Genomic DNA, 21,065 nt, shown 5'->3' with positions numbered 1-21,065 from the left:
CCAAAAATTATCTAAAATCTCTCTCACCTACAAGTTCCTGACAATTTCCTCCTAAAATTTATCCTAAACTACCTCCTCCACTTTCTCCTTAATCATCTTCAATTCCTATTTATCTCTTAACTTATCTCTAATTTTTAGAGATTTCTCTCCAAATTATCTCTAATTCCTATTTATCCTCTTTGCCACTTTTTATTTCTATCTATGTAAAGAAAGTTTAAATTAAAAAATTTAAGAATTATTTAAATATTTTAACAAATTTCACAATAACTTTAAAATATTCATTAAAAACAAAAAATTATAATAGATTTAATAATATTCTTATTACTAATAGTTTTATACTTCTACAAAATTCAGCATGAAATTATGTACTACTATCAATATAAATTACGACTTTCCAAACTATTCAAATTAAATATTATTCAAAGAATTGAAATTTAACAATAAAAAATAAAAAATTATTTTAATATTTCAATAACTAAATATCTGAAATAATAAAATACTAAAAATAGATAAATAATTATGTAGAAAAATATATAATTATTTAAATATTTCAATAACTAAATATATAAAATTCAAATAATGGGTATTTTTAAATATGTTATATATTGTTTAAATATTTAAATAACTAAATATTTTAAATAACGAAATATTTAACATACATTTATTCTAAATAGTTAAAATAACGAAATTATGCAACAAAATAAAAAATCATAACATAATATTCAAATTAATAATAATTTAATATTTTTACAAAATAAATAATGAAATTATATAATAATAGTATAAACTTTAAAATTTTATTAAAAGATAAATTAAATGTTATTAATAATATTCATATTATTGATAGTTTTATATTTTTACAAAAGTTATGTACTAACAATATAAAATATGATTTTCCAGATTATTCAAACTAAATGTTATTCAAATAATAGAAATTTAACATTAAAAAATAAAATATTATTTCAGTATTGCAATAACTAAATATCTTAAATAATAAAATACTAAAAATATCTAAATAATGATATAGAAAAATAGTTAATTATTTCAATAACTAAATATCTTAAATTCAAATAATGAGTATTTTTAAATATTCTATATATTATTTAAATATTTAAATTATGCAATAAAATAACAAATCTTAAAATAAAAAAAAACATAAAATAATATTCAAATTAATCATAATTTATTTTTTTACAAAATTGATAATGAAATTATGTAATAAAAGAATAAATTATAATGTTATAAATTATAAAATTCAATAAATAATTAAATTTATAAAATTTAAATAAGAATATTATTTTAATAACTAAATAATATTTTAAATAACCAATTTCACTTATATCAATTAATAATTCAAGAAAAATAACTTTCAAAAAAATAAAATCTATATTTATTGTATATTTAGTATAACAAAATTAATATTTATTGTATATTCATTAATTATTTATAGTTTTTTTTATAAATATATATTTGTTTTCTTATTTAACAGAAAATTTTTAATAATTACTAGAGGGGGGCTCATGCATGGGATTTGTTAAATTAAAGATAAATAATAGAAACATGTAAGAGTATACAATTGTTTTATATAATAATTAATTATCATTTATATTCTATATGCTATTTTTAATAATTTTTTACAATAATTAATTTTAGATAGGCTCTGTTGCTGCTTGGATTAGTCGAGGGCAACAAGGTAAATTCGCTCCCAAGTTCTAAAGGCAAGCCAAAGGTTTTGAGGACTCAGAGGAGGGTAAGTCGAAGTCGAGGACTGTAGGCCTAGACGAGATGCTCCCTTCTGAGTATGGTAGAGGCCGAGGACTGCAGGTCGTCGGTTAGGTGACGAGGTCCCTAGGGATCTGAAGTACTACGAAACAACAGATGTTAGAGGCCTCGGGTGGATACCCGAGGTGGAAACTCTAACGCTCAAGTTAGTACGAGGTGTGAGGTAGAGGAGGGTGTAGACGAGGTCTTAGTGGTAGTCCTCGGCTCTAGGAGTAAATGCTAGAGAAACAAGTTAGGTGCTAGAAATTAATTCTAGGTTTAAGATCCCTTACCAAGGGAGAGTTACTTCATATTTATACTTGAGCGAGCTGGAGGCAGGTGGAGATGAACGCACCAGATGGGAGCCATAAGAAGTCAGGCGGTAGGTCATTGCGAATACACTTAACTGCTCTGCAGTTGGCTCCATACGAAGACAACAGGGCTCCTTTCTGCTATGATTGGCATTGTCAAGCGTTAGTGGACCGAGCCTCTCAGCCCGTAATGGGCTGGGCTTGGCTAGCCCATATTAGGCTCATTTATAAAACTTAGATATGACAATTTTCCCCATTTCCTCAATCCTCATTGGGATCCACTCTGAATGGGGCAGGGATGGGAATGATTTCCCCCCGCGGGGACTAAGATGGGGAAATTTTCATCCCCATTGGTAGGGATGGCACGGCGACAGGGAGAGCACTCCCTGCCCTACAGGGACCCCGATCTCCATCCCATGGGATTCCCGCTAATATATGAATATATACACATACATTTATATATGTATATATGTATGCATACGTCTATATGTTAATATTTTTAAAAATATGGTTGAATATGTTTGAATCATTTCTAATAGGATTGTAAATTTTAATATTTTATTTTTATTTTAAATAAAATAAAAAACAAAAATATAATGGTTGATGTTATAAAGAATCACGGGGAATGGAGATCCTTATGGAGACGGGGATGGGGAGAGGCTCCTCGCCCCCACCCCGCCTCGTTGTCATTCCTAATCAAACTAATAAAACTGACCAACCCGATTTCTTAAGATTTGACAAATCATATCTTTAAGGTTGCATTCAAAAAAATTTACACAATTATTTTATTACAAGTAGGATATTTATTAGCTTTGTTTGTGTTTCTATTCATCTAGTTTTCTAACCAATATTATCTTTCTATTTTACGTTTTCTTCTTGGATATACTTGACTCTTGAATTCTTGATTATTACTTTCACAATATCACCGATCTCCTATTTATGTTTTTTTATTTTATTACAAGTAGGATATTTATTAGCTATGTTTTTTATTTGATTATTTTGTTTTTTTATTTTTTTACTTTCACAATATCATTTTTCTCTTACTTGTGTTATGTTTGTTAATTTGAATTATTTCTTGGGTTTCTAGCAAATAAGGGCAACCTTTTGCCCTGAATATCAATAAAAAAGTAATGCTTTTATAAAATAACCAAAATAGGATTTTTTTTTTGGAAAAAATATCAAGAAAGGGAAGTGACACTGTTCCTCGTCTTCCTCCTCTGCCTCTGTATTCATGTGAATACACTGGATTCGAAAACGACAGTGGGGCCTAGAGGAAGATGAGGGCGGATAAGAGAATGAAGAGAAAGACAATGTTTCTGTGCACTAACATGGGCTGATAAGAAGAGGAACAATAACAATGCACCCTCTCAAGATCTTGCCTATGAATTCTCAAATTTTCCATGGTCATCTACCATAAAAGAAGAGTTTCCCAATAGCAACCAGATCATGGAGTATCCTGAATTGTATGCTCGGGAATTCGTCCTTCTTCACCATATCAAGTTCAATTCCTAAATCATAGGCATCGCCTACGAGGGACTGACCCGGTGATTGAACCAATTAGGGATCCGGTTACCAGTTTGAACGATCTGACCATTTGACCCGAACGATCGACCCAATCTAACAAAAATTAAAAAAATTAAAAAATTGAAAAAGGGTCAAAACTGTTTGAACGGTTCGAACGGTAACTGGCCGGTTCAGCGGTTTGCTTACCAAAATTAACAGTTTTGGAGAAAAAAGGAACCAATCAGGTGACTAGGAACTGGTTTTTCAGGTCCAACCATCCGGTCCGGACCGGTTTTGAAAACCATGATGAGATTCTCTCATGGAGGAAGACAAGAAACAGTCTCCATTGACATGGGCAAATCCATTAATTGTTCCTTTCATTCCTCTTCCTTCTCTTATGTGCCCATGTTGGTGAACAAAATGGAGGAAGACAAGGAATTTCCTCTTATTCGTCTATGTTAGTCTACTGTTCCTCATCTTATCCACCCATGTTAGTGTGCAAAACCCTTGTCTTCCTCTTCCTTCTCTTATTCACCTTCATCTTCCTCCAAGCCTCACCATCGAATCTAGTGCATTTGCATGAATACAGAGGCAGAGGAGGAAGACGAGGAATAGTGTCACTGCCCTTTCTTGATATTTTTTCGAAAAAGCTATCATATTTTGATTATTTTTTATTAATATTCAAGGCAAAACATTGCCATCATCAGCTAGAGACCCTTATTTATTCTTAGATTTTTTTTTTCAATGCCCAAAAATTATAAAATAGCCTTCGAATATTGATAAAGTAGAGGCCAATTTAACCGAGTGTGTGTGGGGTGCCTAATATCTTCCCACATCGTACCTTGGTTCCCGAATCTTAAGAATCTCATTTCCATTGAGTTATGATTCACCAAGAAAATAAAATGCTTTTCTTAAATTTTCCTAGTTTTTTTAAATTCCCAATTCCCAAAAATTTAGATTGCGACTCCACTCCATCCATCTAATCCATCCCGGCCCCATCCCCCACATAGGACATAGAGGATTTCTTTGATGCTGCCATCTAGACCATTTTGTTTCCTTAGTAGGATGGTGAAGTACTGTTCAACAATGATGATTGGACTAAAGATTCAAGCAACGTGGTAGGTTCTCTTCCTAAGCTAATAGAGTGATGGGATGTGTAAATTGCCACCTTTGTGCTATTCTTTCATTGCCATGTGTTTTCATGGTTAAGGTTGTCAATGGACCGGTTTTAGATTGAACCTCATGTAGCTGGTCTGTCTGTAATAAATTTATATTGGATTGGAATGAATTAAGCTATTATGTGGTCCATTGATATAAAATAAGAATATAGGCGTTAATGAATGGGGTTTGCATTGAATTGAACCAGTTCAAAATAGTCCAAAATATTTATTGGATTGGATTCCACCTGGTCCATTTATAACGGATTCACATTGGACTGAATCGGATTGGACCAAATCCAGTCCAATTGACACCCCTACATGATGCTTATTCAATTATAGCTGTGCCTAGTAATAACTGAAGGAAGCGCAGAACCGATAATGATAATGATCTGGGTAATTATATTGTTTATTAGTTTTTCATATTATATTGAATTCTCCTCTAACATTAATCTGTGAATGATTTTCTATAACTTCAAATTTCATTTGCTATAAGTTTTTGAATCGTTGATACGTACCTGAGTTACTACAAGGGTCTAATTGTGGGGTTTCTTCAATTCTTGAAATGTAAAATCGCCCATAAACAACTAAGCCTTACTCGTTTTACAGTTTATTTCCTCAGCTCTTGATATATATGAAATGAGAATTAAATGGGTGCCTTATATATTTGAATTCATATATATATATATATATATATATATGGAAACTACCATGCATGCATGAATCATTTTATTTTGATTTGAATTAATGAATTTCAATTTAAACATAGACTGATAGACATACCAGCCCCTTGTTAAACGATGGTGGAAGCACCAGATAATCTGCCATTTTATCTCCATCACTGCCCTGTCAATATGAGTCGTACACGTCCATCAATATTTTATTTTTCACCGAATACATGCATAAACCTCATTGTATCATTGTGAGTCACCCATCCTTGTTTTATGTTTTACCTAACATAAACCTCACATCTATATTATATATATAGGATATGAAGAAATTAATAAATTGAAGACCACATGCATGCATATCATCAAATGATCAAAATGCCAATCACTGTGTTGTGCCTCCTTGTTCTTGTATTGGCTTCTTCTTCTTCTTCTTCTTGTCATTCCCAAGCATGGAAGACTCGCGTTTTTGTTAAACATCATCACAAAGCAGTGCCCGATGAGTTCAAAGAAGAGATAATGATAGAAAGCGGTAAGGATTATTTTATAAAGATCGATGTGGGTAGTCCATATCAATCTATAGAAGTTCTAATTGATACTGGGAGTCATATTACATGGTTTTTTACGCCTTACTCCACTCCTAACATGTCGAGTTCGATATATTTTACACCAATGCATCCATACAAGTCGAAAACCATTCACTATGTCTTAAAGAATGAGGAAGAATGCCAGATGGCAAGTAGAAGAGAACGGTATGGTGATGCTGATGATGATAATTGCTGGATTATGTGTAAATATCTTGACAAAAGTGAGGTGACAGGTACGCTCACGATAGATTCATTACAGATTGGAAGTGGAAGTGAGGTTTCTTCTTTTAAGGCACAACATTTTTTGTTTAGTTTAATTGTTAAATCTACCGGTCTGATGGATATAAACTTGTTTGGCTTTTCAACTCCATACGGCCCAAAATTGGGCTTTCTATCACAAATAAATGCGTTTGCATTTTCTTATTGTCTTCCAAGACAAGACGGAGCGGGCACACTTGCAATCAATCATGATGCTATTCTTCAAGGGCCAAGTACTCCCTTGGTTGTTAATACCGACGGTCATTACAGGCTTCAAGTGGTAGGTATCAGGATTTTTGATGAAATAATGAATATTTCTTCTGAAGCAATTCTTGATACTGGAGCCAATCTTAGCTATTTTCCTTCAAAAATTATAAAATTCATGATGGCAAAGTTACAAAATCGACTTGGGATTGAGGCCGAAAGTCTCCGTGGTGTTAGCAATTATTGCTATGAAAAAGAGCTTATGGATGATATTGAAGACTTCAATTTTACACTTATTTACACGGAAGGAGTAGAACAAGTTGTTATCAAGTATGTTTTTTTCATACCACTATGGGGTCCTGACAACAAGAACTTCTGCTGCGCCATTGTAGAAATAGAAGAATATGATGAGATACATATTGGTTCGATCATGCAGCAAAATTATAATTTTGTAAAAAATAGAGCTCTCATCAATCCTACAGAATGTAACTTATTATAGTACGTGCGTTTGTTTTCATCACAACTTTTATATTGTAACAAGATAATTAAATAAACTAGTTACCAATTTCATTGATCTAGTATATATGCATGTTTCATTTCAAATATTGAGCTAGTTACATATTTCATGTTATTTCTGTGCATTATATAATTGTAAGAAACCTGTAAACTCACTGGATTGAGACAATCTACTAAAATCAATTCCCAGAGATCTGCAAGCACTTTCATTCGTATTTAACAGAGATTAAAAAACTAAAAAAATACAGAAATTGAAGTTTCTGTGAATCAGTTTCTGAACACTAACCGGATTGAATCAGGTTCTCTAAAATTGCAGTAATACTCTGAATTCGAAGTTTCTTTGAAATGCAGTTTGAAGCAGCTCCTGTATTGAGCTCTTCTCCCGTTTGCTGAACTTCTCTGAGATTGCAGGCTTAAACAAATGTCATTCTTCGCCGTTCGAATGAAGGTTAATTGAGCTTCTCTGGCTGTTCGAATGAAGGTTGTTTGATATTGTGCTTTTTTTTAGGAAGAGATTGAGAGTGGGAACTTCCCACTTCTCAGGTATGAAGAGTTATAGTATCACACAAATGTGAAAGTTAAGAGAAAACAAAATTAGAGATGGGCATGTGTCTACATGGTAGTTGGCTTCGGACTTTATTAGTCGGCAAGTGAGTGGTTTCTCTCCAAATTATCTCTAATTCCTATTTATCCTCTTTGCCACTTTTTTTTCTATTTCTATCTAAAGAAAGTTTAAATTAAAAATTTAAAAATTATTTACATGTTTTAACAAATAATATAATAACTTTAAAAATATTTATTAAAACTACAAATAATAATTATAATAGATTTAAAAATATTCATATTATTAATAGTTCTATATTTCTACTAAATTCATCAGGAAATTATGTACTAACAATATAAATTAAGACTTTCTAGATTATTCAAATTAAATGTTATCCAAATAATAGAAATTTAACATTAAAAAATAAAATATCATTTCAATAACAAAATATCTTAAATAATAAAATACTAAAAATAGATAAATAGTTACAAAAAATTTAATTATTTAAATATTTCAATAACAAAATATATTAAATTCAAATAATGAGTATTTTTAAATATTTTATATATTATTTAAATATTTAAATAACAAAATATTTAACATAACTATATTTTAAATAGCCAAAATAACGAAATTATGCAATAAAATAAAAAATCATAACATAATATTCAAATTAATAATAAATTTAATATTTTTACAAAATTAATAATAAAATTATGTAATAATAGTATAAAATTTAAAGTAATTATTAAAAGCACAAAAAATAATTATAATAGATTTAATCATATTCATATTATTAATAGTTTTATATTTTTACAAATTTCATCACTAAATTATGTACTAACAATATAAATTATGATTTTCCAGATTATTCAAATTAAATGTTATTCAAATAATAGAAATTAAAAATAAAATATTATTTCAATATTTCAATAACTAAATATCTTAAATAGTAAAATAATAAAAATATCTAAATAATTACATAGAAAAATGTTTCATTATTTAAATGTTTAAATAATATATAAAATATTTAAATATACTCATTATTTGAATTTAAGATATTTAGTTATTGAAATATTTAAATAATTAAATATTTTTCTAATTAATTATTTAGCTATTTTCAGTATTTTATTATTAAAGATATTTTATAGATTGTTAAATTCAATTAGTAATTGAAATTATAAAATTTACATAAGGATATTATTTAATTAACTAAATAATATTTTAAATAACCAATCTCACTTATATCAATTAATAATTCTAGAAAAATAACATTCAAAAAAATAATATTCATTAATACTGATTTTATTATATATTTAATATACTAAAATTAATATTTATTGTATTTTCAGGAATTATTTATAGTTTTTCTATAAATATATTTTCAATAATTATGTACAAATCTATATTTGTTTTTTATTTAACAGAAAATTTTTAATAATTATTGGATATTAAACTATTGTTATTTAACTTTTTAAATTTAATTTATTATGCTTATTGTATTTTTGAGATTACAACATTTATTGACTAGCTTAATATACTTTTTAGTATTTTTGTAATTATTGTAATTATTTTATTTTTCATTGTCAATATATTTTCCATTATTGTGCATTTTTGCTATAAATTTTTAATAATTATTGGAGATTAAACTACTTTTATTTATTAGAGATTAAAATATTAATTTAGATGAAATTAGAAGTGTTGATCACAGCCTGGTTTAGTTCGGTTGTAGGCTATTTGGCCAACCAAATCGACATGATTAGGTTGGGGAGTTGGTTACCAGAAATCTACCAACCATTAGTGAAAGCTAACTAAATCAGGTTGTATTGGACCGATACGGTGGCGTATTGGCCCATCATGGGCGGATGGGCCCGACTTAATGGGACTTTTGTATTTAGTGGCCTAACATGGGCCTCACTCATTTGTAAGATTGACTACCGTTGGTTCTGTAGAATGGGTTTAAATTATGGGGCTCTTTGATTTTGTTGATATTAGGCCTTGATAGGCCTATTCGCTATTTAAATTGTTGTACTTTGTTGTGGTCGAAGCTATCATGCCATTTAAAATTTTAACTTGGGCCTCATTGGTTGTAGGTGCAATTAGGGGTGGATTTGAGTTTAGCCAAGATGAATATTTAGTTATTCGAGTTTGGTTTATCAAAAAGTTTTGAGGTTTGAATTCGATTTGAGTTAGAGAGTTGAACTCAAGTTAGGTATGAATTAAAAGTCCATACATTTAAGCTTGATTGTGAACCAAGTTTCCCATAAAAATAATTATACATATAAAAAATAAAATTATACATATAAAAATTATTTTTATTTTAAATGCATAAAATTAGGAATTATAAAACATTAGCCTCACGAGCCAAGCTCCATTGGGTTTGGATTCATCTCAATTAGCAAAAGAACCTATATATTGGGTTCAAACTCAACTTAAACCCAATTTAAACCAAGCAGAATCAATATTTTCATGAGTCAAACTCGAATAGCTCATGAAAAACTCAATTCATAGCAAACCTAGATGCAATTGGATAGATAAGGCTAACTACATTTATGTGTGTGAGCCTTTTGATGAGAAGGCCCTTTGTTTTTTTTGTGTACCTTACTAACTTGCTCTTTTTGTGGGTTATTTGCATTTGGATTACTAACCTTTTGATGAGCAATGTCCACACCCACCAAAACCTCCACATTTACTAACATTTACTCTTTATTAAAATTAAAACAATTCTAGATTCTTACATGGAAGTCAAGTAGTGTTATGAGAAAATTAATTGAAGGATTCAGAGGAAGAACAAAACATCCAACATGAAATCTGTTGGAAGGATTTAGATCCATTTTATGGATGACCAAAACATGTTAGACGATTAAGCAAAATCTCAAAAATTTCTTAATCCTTTTATGAATCGAATTCTCAATATTTTGAAAAACTACATTTTTCCTAATTGACTTTACATTGAACCAAACCAGATTTGAAATTAAATAAAGAAGGAAATGTATACTTGATACAGATACCATAAACGTAGATCCCAAGGTGAAAGTTCACACCCAAACTAGTCCTAATACCAGCCTCGACTGAAGATGACGCATTGTATAAGTGAAGATGATTCAACAACACAGTTTTCAGCAAAACTGCAACCCAACTACTTGGATAGAACTGGGGAAGGTGAGCTTGAAATTCCTCTAAATTTTTCTTGAAAAAATCAGAAGGAAACTGATCTCTATGAGTCCTTGAAAGTCTAGGTCATGATAGGGTTTCTTGGAAGACAAAAGAGAAGAAAAGAGAACAAGAAAGAGTGGTGTTCTTGTCTGGTTCGCCCTTTTCTTCTTTTATCTCCTTATGGAGTACTCTTCTAATCAAATTAGGAGACTATCCAAATCTAATTTGGATATACATTCTATTAAGAGATGATCCTTATGGGTGCTCCATACCCATTTCCAAACCCAGATTCAACCCAAAGCACATGACAACTTAATCTTATTAATTATGTAACGGCTTACTTAATCTTATTAATTATGGGTCTTATGCCCATTTACCTCAAAGGCTTACAATTCAAGATGTTGCATGGCCACTTTAGGCCTAATATTGTATGGCATGGACCCCACAATGACCTTACATAAGTCCACATGAGTTTGGCCTATCTTTTGTGAAAAGGCTTAGCCGAATTTATTACTCAATGCAGTGAACCCCTAAGCACATTACTATAGACTCAATATGGGCCCAACATTTACACTTGAATGATCATTGAATTCAACTGTCCTATAAAGACCCAAAGATAATTGACTTAAGTAAGATAAAGCCCATCAGATAATCAACCTTGTAATGGTCTCTTACACTTAACATTTTGACCCATAATGATAAAACACTACCCGATAGGGAAGGACCTCTCCCCTAACTGCAAGGTGCGGTATTACATTCTTTACTCAAATGGATCCTGAGAATTAAAACCTTTTTTGCAAATATTTTTCATAAAACATTATATATATATATATATATATATCATAAATATATTTTATAAAATCGGATTTCAAACACAATTGAAATTCACTATCGACAATTTAAGTTTCAATCAAAGAGAGTGTAAAACCCTATCATTCAATTTGTACGACAAATGGGCTGATCTTATCATGATGATCACCCACTCAGGTAAATTCTCTCTACTTGAATGGATCCCGAGAATTAAAACTTTTTTGCAAACATTTTTCATAAAACATTAATATATATATATATATATTAGAAAATCGGATTTCAAACACAGTTGAAATTCACTACCCCACTCAAGTAAATTCTCTCTACTTGGATGGATCCTGGGAATTAAAACATTTTTGCAAACATTTTTCATAAAACATTAATATATATAAATATACAATTTAGGTTTCCATCAGAGAGAGTGTAAAACCTTATCATTCACTTTTTCTGACATAAAGGTTGATCCTATCACTATGACCATTTACTCAGGTGATTTCTCAAACTACCCCAACATGCCTAGGTTTTGACCCTTAATGGTTCTCACTGATTAGCATATCAAAGATAACACAATCCAACACCTAGTATAGTACCATAATCATGTTCGAGGTTATGTGTAACATTCTAATTTTGCCCATCAATCTTTAAGGTCCAGGGCGTAACTGGAAAATGGTTCGGGTTCAGTATTTCATCCAAACACACACTGCATGTGCTTCGAGTCAAATCCTAGTAGCTGCGACAAGTTGCCCCAACTTCTTTGCCAGTACATCATTGTCGGCCTTGACAGGATAAACTCCCCAAATCTATCCAATGGTTGAAACATTTTAAACTAACATGAGTCTCATAAGTGTGTAGTTTAAGGGCTAAATACACAAAAATATATCAATATCAACATGAAACATTAATGTACTTTTATTTATTTACAAGAAAAAAATGTATATATACATCAATCTAATTGGAGCTAAGGACATACACTGTCTAACAGATAGATTATGATTGGCATTTCCATCATTTCAACTGGTTAAATGAACTAGGCTTCAATTCTTGACTCCGCTCCTACACAACTGAGCATTGTCCTCGATCATGGTCAAGCCAGGCAACTCATCATAATCCCATATCTATGGGACCCATAATCCATAGACATTTCTGATCAGAAAACAAAAAAAGATAGAAAGAAAAAGAAGAAATTCTGACTCAAGTACAAATATAAATACATATAGTACAAATGCATACAAAATACAAGGTTTTGCTCTCTACATATTTGTATTTGTAATCTTTCCAAATTGAGCGAGAACTATAAATTCCACAAATTAAATTCAAGAAGATGAGTGGTATAGTAGACAATCCTTTAGGCTTAGTTTGGAAGGAGTAAAAATATAAATGTGTACAGTACAAAACCTTGCATTTTGTATTATTTTGTAGGAAAATTTTCTTAAAGTTTAGCTAATTAACTAACTCTCCCCTTACTTTTAAACTATTGCTAATTTGATTTCATATTATTACAAAAAATGGCAGTTATTCATTACTTCCCTGTTGCCTTTGAATGCACTCTAAAAAGGAACCCAAATTAAAGAATTTCACCGAAAGATCCAATGGCTAGAGCTATTGTTCCAAATAGATTCGCTTCATCGCCAGTTTCAACATCTTTCCCAGATGTCTTGAACTCCAAGAGCTTCTTCCCATTTCTAAGAAAGGAATCAAATATGTCAAATATGATCTTATTCAGAAGAACTTTATCTGAAGACCTCTCCATCACAAAAAGGAAAGGTTTGAACAGGACATCTAATATTTCCAATCTAACAGGAAGAAAAAAGGCTCGAGTTACTTTAGGAAAACCTCAGAGACATTAATACCTTGAGCCGGATACCTATCTGAAGCCAAAAGCATTTTTTTCTTCCCAAGTGCACATTAAACTACTTGACAACTCAAGGTCCCATGACTTCTTCTTCAAAATAGTACGAAGAAATAGTTAATAAATCTATAAATCAAAAGATTAAACGTCATATGTGATGCGTCCCTGTGGAGGTAACCAACGATGGTAAGGACTAAGGAGTGGGAGAGACGAGGGAGAACGTGAGAAAGAGAGAAAAACGCTAGGTTGTTGGAGTTGTAGCGGCGGTTTTGCAGGGCGAAGATAGAGAAAAAAAATGAAGAGAGAGAAAGGAAAATTATCTTGCTCAAACCGAAAAGGGGTAAATTAGGATTTTTTAAAAATATAACTGTCACATGATATAACATATGAATGGTTTATATATGACCGAACATTAACATAAGGAAGGTTTTAGGCAATTGTCAAAAACAATAGAAATAATACAAGACAATAATTAAGTAATAAGGATAGAGTTAGTCAATTAGCTAAATCATAAAGATAGTTTAAAAAAATTTATCCTATTTTACATATATTTATACTTATACTCCTTACTTCCAAAGTGAGCCTTAAAAAGTTTAAACAACCCAACTCATGCAGTTATACAGGCTAGCTTCAAATAATTTATACGTAGGTTGAACAATTCTAAGGATCATCTCTGTATTCTCTGATGGAAAGTATGTGATTGTCAAGCCATCCAACGAAGGCTCCGAGGAAACTTGTATACAAAAATGGCTGCTATGATCGTCAGAAACTGTGCATGCGAGCACAATACATCGAAAGATCGATATTTGGAAACTCTCACTCTTCTTCCAAGACCAAGGGCTCATCACAACAGTGGACACGATAATCGAAGAAGGCGTCCATTCCATGAACAACAATTGAGCTATTGATGTACAAATTGGGGTGAGTGATTCGACAGTGATTGACTTCTGTAGCATTGGTGACAGTAATCGACTTGCCGGAGAGGAGGGTTGGGATTTGTGTCCCGATCATCAAACTTCCAAGATCAGAGATATTAAGCCGCCTCGGGACAATGTGGTATAAAACATGTGGAACAAGGAAGTCGATGTTTAAACTAACACGACGACGACGACGATAAGGAAATTGCCTGCTCAGGGCTTCATCACTCGATACGAAAATTGTTGCTCCTGTTATTTGCAATTCTCTATCCATTATCATGGAGAGCAGTGGAGCCCAACTTCTAAATTCATCAATGCCCCGAATTGATTTTAGCATATGATCAATCTCCGGTACCGGCTGCTGCTGCATAATCAATGGTTGCGTAGAACAAGGAACCAGCAATGCGACCATGGCTACCAATAGAAACAGTATAAAAAAACCATTCGCCATCATCAATCTCTTGATGGAGCTGAGTAATATTCAAGAATAAAAGGAATGAAATTAAGTTAGTGATCTACGTACATACCCAAAAGACATACAAATAGCTAATCGATCGAACAGTACTACCTTCATTTTAGAGAGAAGGGTTGAATTAAACTTAATTAAGAAAACAAAAGAATTATATTCTCTGCAATTTGATCCATAATGCAACATATACACTGCTTCCTTGCCCTCTTTTCCATTCCCGGCCCCCTTTAATTTTCTTCCATGTCTAGTATTAACTCATCAACATTATCCTAATTCAACTAAATAAAATAAGCCAAACTATTTTGTAGACAAAAAGATATAGAAAACGGGGCATTGAATTCAATTCTCATTACCTAGCTACCACCACACATCTATGATCTCAAACTAAAGTTGAAGAAAACAAATACACCTATATATAACTTCCTGTAATTTTAGCAAAACACAGAAAATTATCATTTCAAAATTAGAGCAAACATACTTGATACAACTATATATAAACCAGGAAATTGAAGGATTCAAATTGAATGGTTCAGGATTGAGCAAACATGCTTTATACAACTATGAGGAAAATAAAGGATATGAATTGAATGGTTCAGAGTCTTCAGACATTAATGATCAAAATATATAGCATGAAGAATCACCGGTGCACATAATAAGATATCAGAAAATGAAAACACGATATCTATATGAACGGTGACAACTCTGAATTGAGAAAAAACCATTAACATTCAACTCTGAATTGGGTACTGCCATCATCATTGCGAGAATTCTATACTTCTATATCTAGGAGACAAATCTCAGGCATGTTATACGTCCATTGATAGGCAGGTGCCATAGAAATAGGGAGATATTAAGTAGTAGAGTTAGAGAAAAACGGGGTCTTTGGCATGTTGATATGGATTGTTGAGTCAGTTTTGAATTCGGATAAAGTTGAGGTTGTTTCACGTTGGTGAATCGGATAGAGCTAGGAGTGGCAAATCTTTCCTTTTTCTATAAAAAGTTATCTAAGTAAATCTCTCTCACCTACAGTTGCTAAAATCTCTCCTAAAATTTATCCTAAACTATCTCTCCCACGTCATCTCTAATTCCTATTTATCTTCTAACTTATCTCTAATTTATTAGAGATTTCTTTACAAATTATCTCAAATTCCTATTTATCCTCTTTCCATCCTAAACTGTCTACCCCACTTTCTCCTAAATAATCTCCAATTCCTATTTATCTCCTAACTTATCTCTAATTTACTAGAAATTTCTCTCCAAATTATCTCAAATTCCTATTTATCCTCTTTCTATCCTAAACTACCTCCCCCACTTTCTCCTAAATCATCTCCAATTCTTATTTATCTCCTTACTTATCTCTAATTTACTAAAGATTTCTCTCCAAATTATCTTTAATTCCTATTTATCCTCTTTGCCACTTTTTATCTATATCTATCTAAAGAAAGTTTAGCCAACTGCCCGTTGGTAGGTTCTTTGACTCGTTGGCTACCCCCTTTTGTGTAACCCCATGAAGCAATATATATATATATATATATATATAAAGAAAGTTTAGATTAAAAATTTTAAGAAATATTTAAATATTTTAACAAATTATATAATGACTTTAAAATATTTATTAAAACAAAAAATACATTTTTAATAAAACTAATAATATTCATATTATTAATAGTTTTATACTTCTACAAAATTCATCACAAAATTATGTACTACTATCAATATAAATTATGATTTTCCAAACTATTCAAATTAAATGTCATTCAAAGAATAGAAATTTAACATTAAAAAATAAAATATTATTTCAATAGCTAAATATCTTAAATAACAAAAAACTAAAAATAGATAAATAATTATTGTTTTCAATAACTATTGGAGATTAAACTATTGTTATTTCTCAAAATTGAGAATATTAATTTAGTTGAAATTATGAGTGTTCATTAGTTGGTTCGGTTCAGTTGCAAGCTATTTGACCAACCAAATTGTCCTTGTCGGGTTAGAGAGTTCGTCAGCTAAAACCGACTGACAATTTGTGAAAACTAACCCACTCAAGTTGTATCGGTTTGGGTCAACATTTTGGTTTGGTTAATCAGTTCAAAAGATGTGAAGTTAAAAATTAAATTTAAATTTTAAAAATTACAGTGAATTATTAAAAAACAAATTTATGATATAAAACATTTTAGATTAAGAAATATGGGAAATTTCCAACTTTTTTATATTAAAAATTATATTTAAAATATAAAATATTAATATATATCAATGGTCAAGTCATTTGATTTTGGTCGATTTACAAATGGCTGAAGTGAAACTGATCCAACTTGGTTGAGTTGGGAAATTTTTGAACCAAAGCCAACCTAAAATACTAGAAAACTAACCAACTTAAATTGGATTGATCGGGTTGATCATTTCATCAGTTTGATGAATAAACATAATTGAAATTAATTATTGTTATTTTTGTATTATAAAAAATTTTTAAAAGTAGTATATAAAATATGAATAATTATTAATTATTTAAAAAGTTGAAAATATAAAACAATTGTATACTCTTATGTGTTTCTATTAGGGTCATTTACTAGAACACACCTTACAGTTTTACATATTTACTTAAACCTATTTTATAGTTTTCATTTTACTAAAATATTCCATATATTTTATAACTTATTTATTTAATCAACATTTCATTAAGGAGTGTTTGTTTTACCATTAGGTCCATGATTTTTTATTCCAAAAATACCCTTAACACTTTTTTGTACAAAAAACAAAATTGACCAAATATAGCCAATAAAGTGGTTGCCCGTGTCTTATTAAGGGCAAAAATGGAATTTTTATTTTTATTTTGTTTTGATTAAATTTATTTAAATGAACATTAGGGTCGATACTGATGTTGCTCGATCCTAGGTGGTGCAAGAACAGAGGTCACACTTAGATAATCCTTACTAGTTAGGCGGAGCCGAGGTGGGAGGATGAAGCCGCGCAATGAGATCTAAAACCAAGAAAGAAGTCAGAGGCCGAAGGAGTTATCCTTGAGTAGATACTCCGACGCTCAAGTCAGTAGAAGAAGGTGGGTGGTCAGGCCAAGCAATTAGAGAGCAGTGCTGGATCGAGCAAAGTAACGGCATGGAAGTTAAGAGATGGATGCTTTACCTTGAGCGAGAGATACCTTTTATAGTCGAAGATCCGTGTCCTGGTCGGATGAGGCTTTCGAGGTTATCAGGATGAGGTTAACCGCTAAGGTCTTTGGAATAAGACTTGATCCCCAACAGAGTTGTCACACTTATCCTTATGATGCGGTTGAAAGGATAAGGTGGGGCCACGGAGATGACACAATGCTGACGTGGCCAAAGAGTTAAACAGGGCCGCGGAGATGATGCGGTGCTGATGGGACAAGGAAATAGGGTGGCCACGTGGTGTTTGGAGCCAACTCAACCATAACCTGAACACCACTCCCCCAGGTCCGAAGTTGAAGAGTGAAGTGCTCGGCCAAGATGTATAGCGGAAGAGTACTTTGGTCCTAGGCTGAGGAACTTGAAGTCGATTTTGGTTGAGCACATCGCCGGGGTCAAGTGGTTTGACTTGGACCAGTTCTCAAAGCTAGACCGATTGGTTCGATGTTGGTCCCATCCCCGAGACGAGTTGTTAGAGGCATCGCTTTGCTCCCCAAGACTTTACACGTGCGAAGAGCAGTTGTGTCGATTGGCCTTCCGAGCTTGTCAAAGTGGCGCTTGATCTATAGTGTTGATCCTACCTTGATCTGGAGTGTTCGGAGCCCTATAAAAGTGGGTGAAAAGCATTTCCCCTTCATCATTTGCGAAGAGAAGTCACTTGGGAAGCTTGGTGAGGAGTAGTTTATAGTGCTCGATGTTTGCTTCAGTTTCGCAGCTTTTCGTTCTTCGTGCTAGGTAATATGTCTTCCTCCTCCTTCCGTTCTTTTTCCTCTTCTTCTACTTCTTGTTCTAAGTCAGAGCCGAGGTCTTTCAGAGAGGTTGTTGCGCTTAATGATCCTAAGGCCAAGGGTCGGGGACCCGAGGCCGAAGATTTCAAAGAGGAGGCTAAGGGGGTCGAGGCAGGACCGTCATCTGTAGAGGTCGAGCTTCCTGCGCGGGTTGGCTGCCAATTTGGGACCACCCCTTTCTATTTGAACCCTAGGGATATGGCTTAGATCCGAGCTTTATATTTCATTCCTGAAGAGTACGAACTTAGGTGTCCAAGGGTTGGTGAGAGGCCTACAGATGCTCAGATGGGCAAGCTTTGTGTGTACGAGAAAAGTCTAGAGTCCGAGCTAAGGTTCCCATTGCACGAGGGAGTAATCGGAGTGTTTGACTGGTACTGAGTGTTGCTAGTGCAGCTGATGTCGAACTCCTTTAGGTTCCTAATCGGGTTGATGTCCTACTATTTTGTCCAAAATGTCAAGCTTACCCTAGGAATGGTTTCTTACTTCCTCCAACTGAAGCACCACCAGCAGGGATACTACTACTTCTCGGTGAGGCGGCACATTAAAGTGCTTGTAGGGGCCCCATCCTCATTGAAGCACTGGAAGGAGGGACTCTTCTTTGTGCGTTGCCCTAGAGGTTCGCCCCTTCCAGCAGCGCACTAGGAGCCGAGGACTAAAGTGTCACAACCCACGCTGGCCTGGCTAACCAAGGAGGAGAGGACGGGTAGCTATAGGCATGCTTAAGGAGGCCAACATGATGCTATATGTCATCGATGTTGATTTGCGCCAGGCTGATGAGCAGGGAGGTCGGTCCATATTTTCGCTTCAGTTCACTCATTGATCTTCTCTTTTCCGAGCTTACAACTTGTCCTGGTTAAGTGCTCATTTTTGTGCAAGTGTTGATATGGCAAGCGAGGAAGAGATCCTTTGTAGGATGATGGCTAGGCAATGAGGTATAGCCGAGGTGCTCAAAGGGCCCAGCCCCATTCCAAAGTGATGTCGCCAAGGCCTAGCGAGAGGGCTTCCCAACATTAGAAGAGGGCCAAGCAGTGGGACGATGAAGAAGAAGTTGTGGTGGTTGACCCGAAGGAGGGTTACTAGTCTGTCGTTCCCCCTTCTTCGCGAATGAGCATTCCTAAGGGCAGCAGCTCAGCTCTTCACATGCCGCAATAGAACGTCTGCTCTGAGGATGGTCTTGATGCGGAGGGTATGCTTGAATAGCTTCTCTACGGTATTCTAACACAGTCCATTCGGCGGGAAGCCGTGGAGTCCACGAGCGGCTTTCTAGAGTGCACGCTCCTTCGTCAAGTTGCTTCAGTAAGTTTGTGCTTATTCTCGGTTCTTGCTTCTTTGGTTGAAGTTGATTGTGTTGACACTCGGTTTCTCTTGCAGAGCGCTTGTTCAGTGGTTGTAGTGGTCGACCGCCTCCAGTCACTACGGCACCTCTATGACACTGAACACACCGAGCTTGTGGGCCTAAGAGCTCAGTTGGCCGAGCTCGAGGCGGCTTGTGAGCGGACGGCCGCACTGGAGAGGGAGGTGGCCAAGTTGAAAAGTGGGATTAATGAGCGGGCGGACACCATCAACAATTTGAAGGGGGGCATCTACAAGTTGAAAAAGGTGCGAGAGCAGCCGAAAAAGGAAGTCATGGATATAGAAGCTCGGGAAAGTGAGGAGGTGGTTGCTTGATTTAGGAGCTTGGAGGATTATCGGCATGAAATGGATGACTTTGTCGCGCATTCCTTTAAGACGGGGTTCAATCTTTTTCAGAATAGGGCATTGTGTAATTTTTCCGACATCGCTGAGGTCGCGCAGGGCTAGGGTCCTTATGATGCTGCCACTCCTCCTCCCGAAGATAACATCGCCTCTGGGTATGTGCCTGAGCAGAATGAAGAGGCTGATGATCACCTTGCTGTGGATTGAAGTACTTGCCTGCTATTGCTATCACTTGTCTGGTTTTTTGCTCTATAGATGTTGTCTCTTTCTTTTTTATCTTTGGTGATGTAAACAGCTCGGTATGTTGAGCTCCAAACTATATGCAAACCTTTGTTAATTAATGAAATATGCTTTTTGGTTCCAAGCTTGTGTGTTGCACTTCTCTTTTTCTCCCCCTTTTTTTTAAGTTGTAGGCCTCAGTCTTACCATGGCCAAGGTCAGGAGTGGTCAAGATCTTTGGTCTTTAGCTTATGTGGCCGAAGTGTTATCCGAGTTCTCATCTCTCGGGGATGCTCAATTACTAGTCTCAGGAGCTTTTGGCTCTTCGTGGGCTGGCATTCCTTAGCTAGCTCCAGTTTGACAATTCATCAGTAGAGTGTGCAGAGTTCAATGACTGCTCTCTAGCCTTTGGAGGCAGGAGCATTCTTCTCTACTTTAGGCTCTAGCCATTGACAACCGAGTTAGTTTGCTTGCTCGGCTATACGCTACCGAGTT

At 33.7% G+C, this 21,065-nt stretch overlaps 1 protein-coding gene across 1 annotated transcript; it reads left to right on the top strand.

Moving 5' to 3' along the window:
• Positions 1–5,778: 5,778 nt before the first annotated feature.
• LOC104592650 (aspartyl protease UND-like) lies at positions 5,779–6,948 on the top strand. Its single transcript, XM_010252083.1, has one exon. The coding sequence runs from the start codon at positions 5,779–5,781 to the stop codon at positions 6,946–6,948; it is 1,170 nt and encodes a 389-aa protein (XP_010250385.1).
• The last annotated feature ends 14,117 nt before the right edge of the window (positions 6,949–21,065 follow it).

Source organism: Nelumbo nucifera, chromosome 8 (genome assembly GCF_055504915.1).
Source record: "Nelumbo nucifera cultivar China Antique chromosome 8, China Antique-T2T, whole genome shotgun sequence".
NCBI lineage: Eukaryota > Viridiplantae > Streptophyta > Magnoliopsida > Proteales > Nelumbonaceae > Nelumbo > Nelumbo nucifera.
The sequence above is the reverse complement of the archived record's forward strand: the minus strand, read 5'-3'. Positions and strand labels throughout refer to the sequence as shown.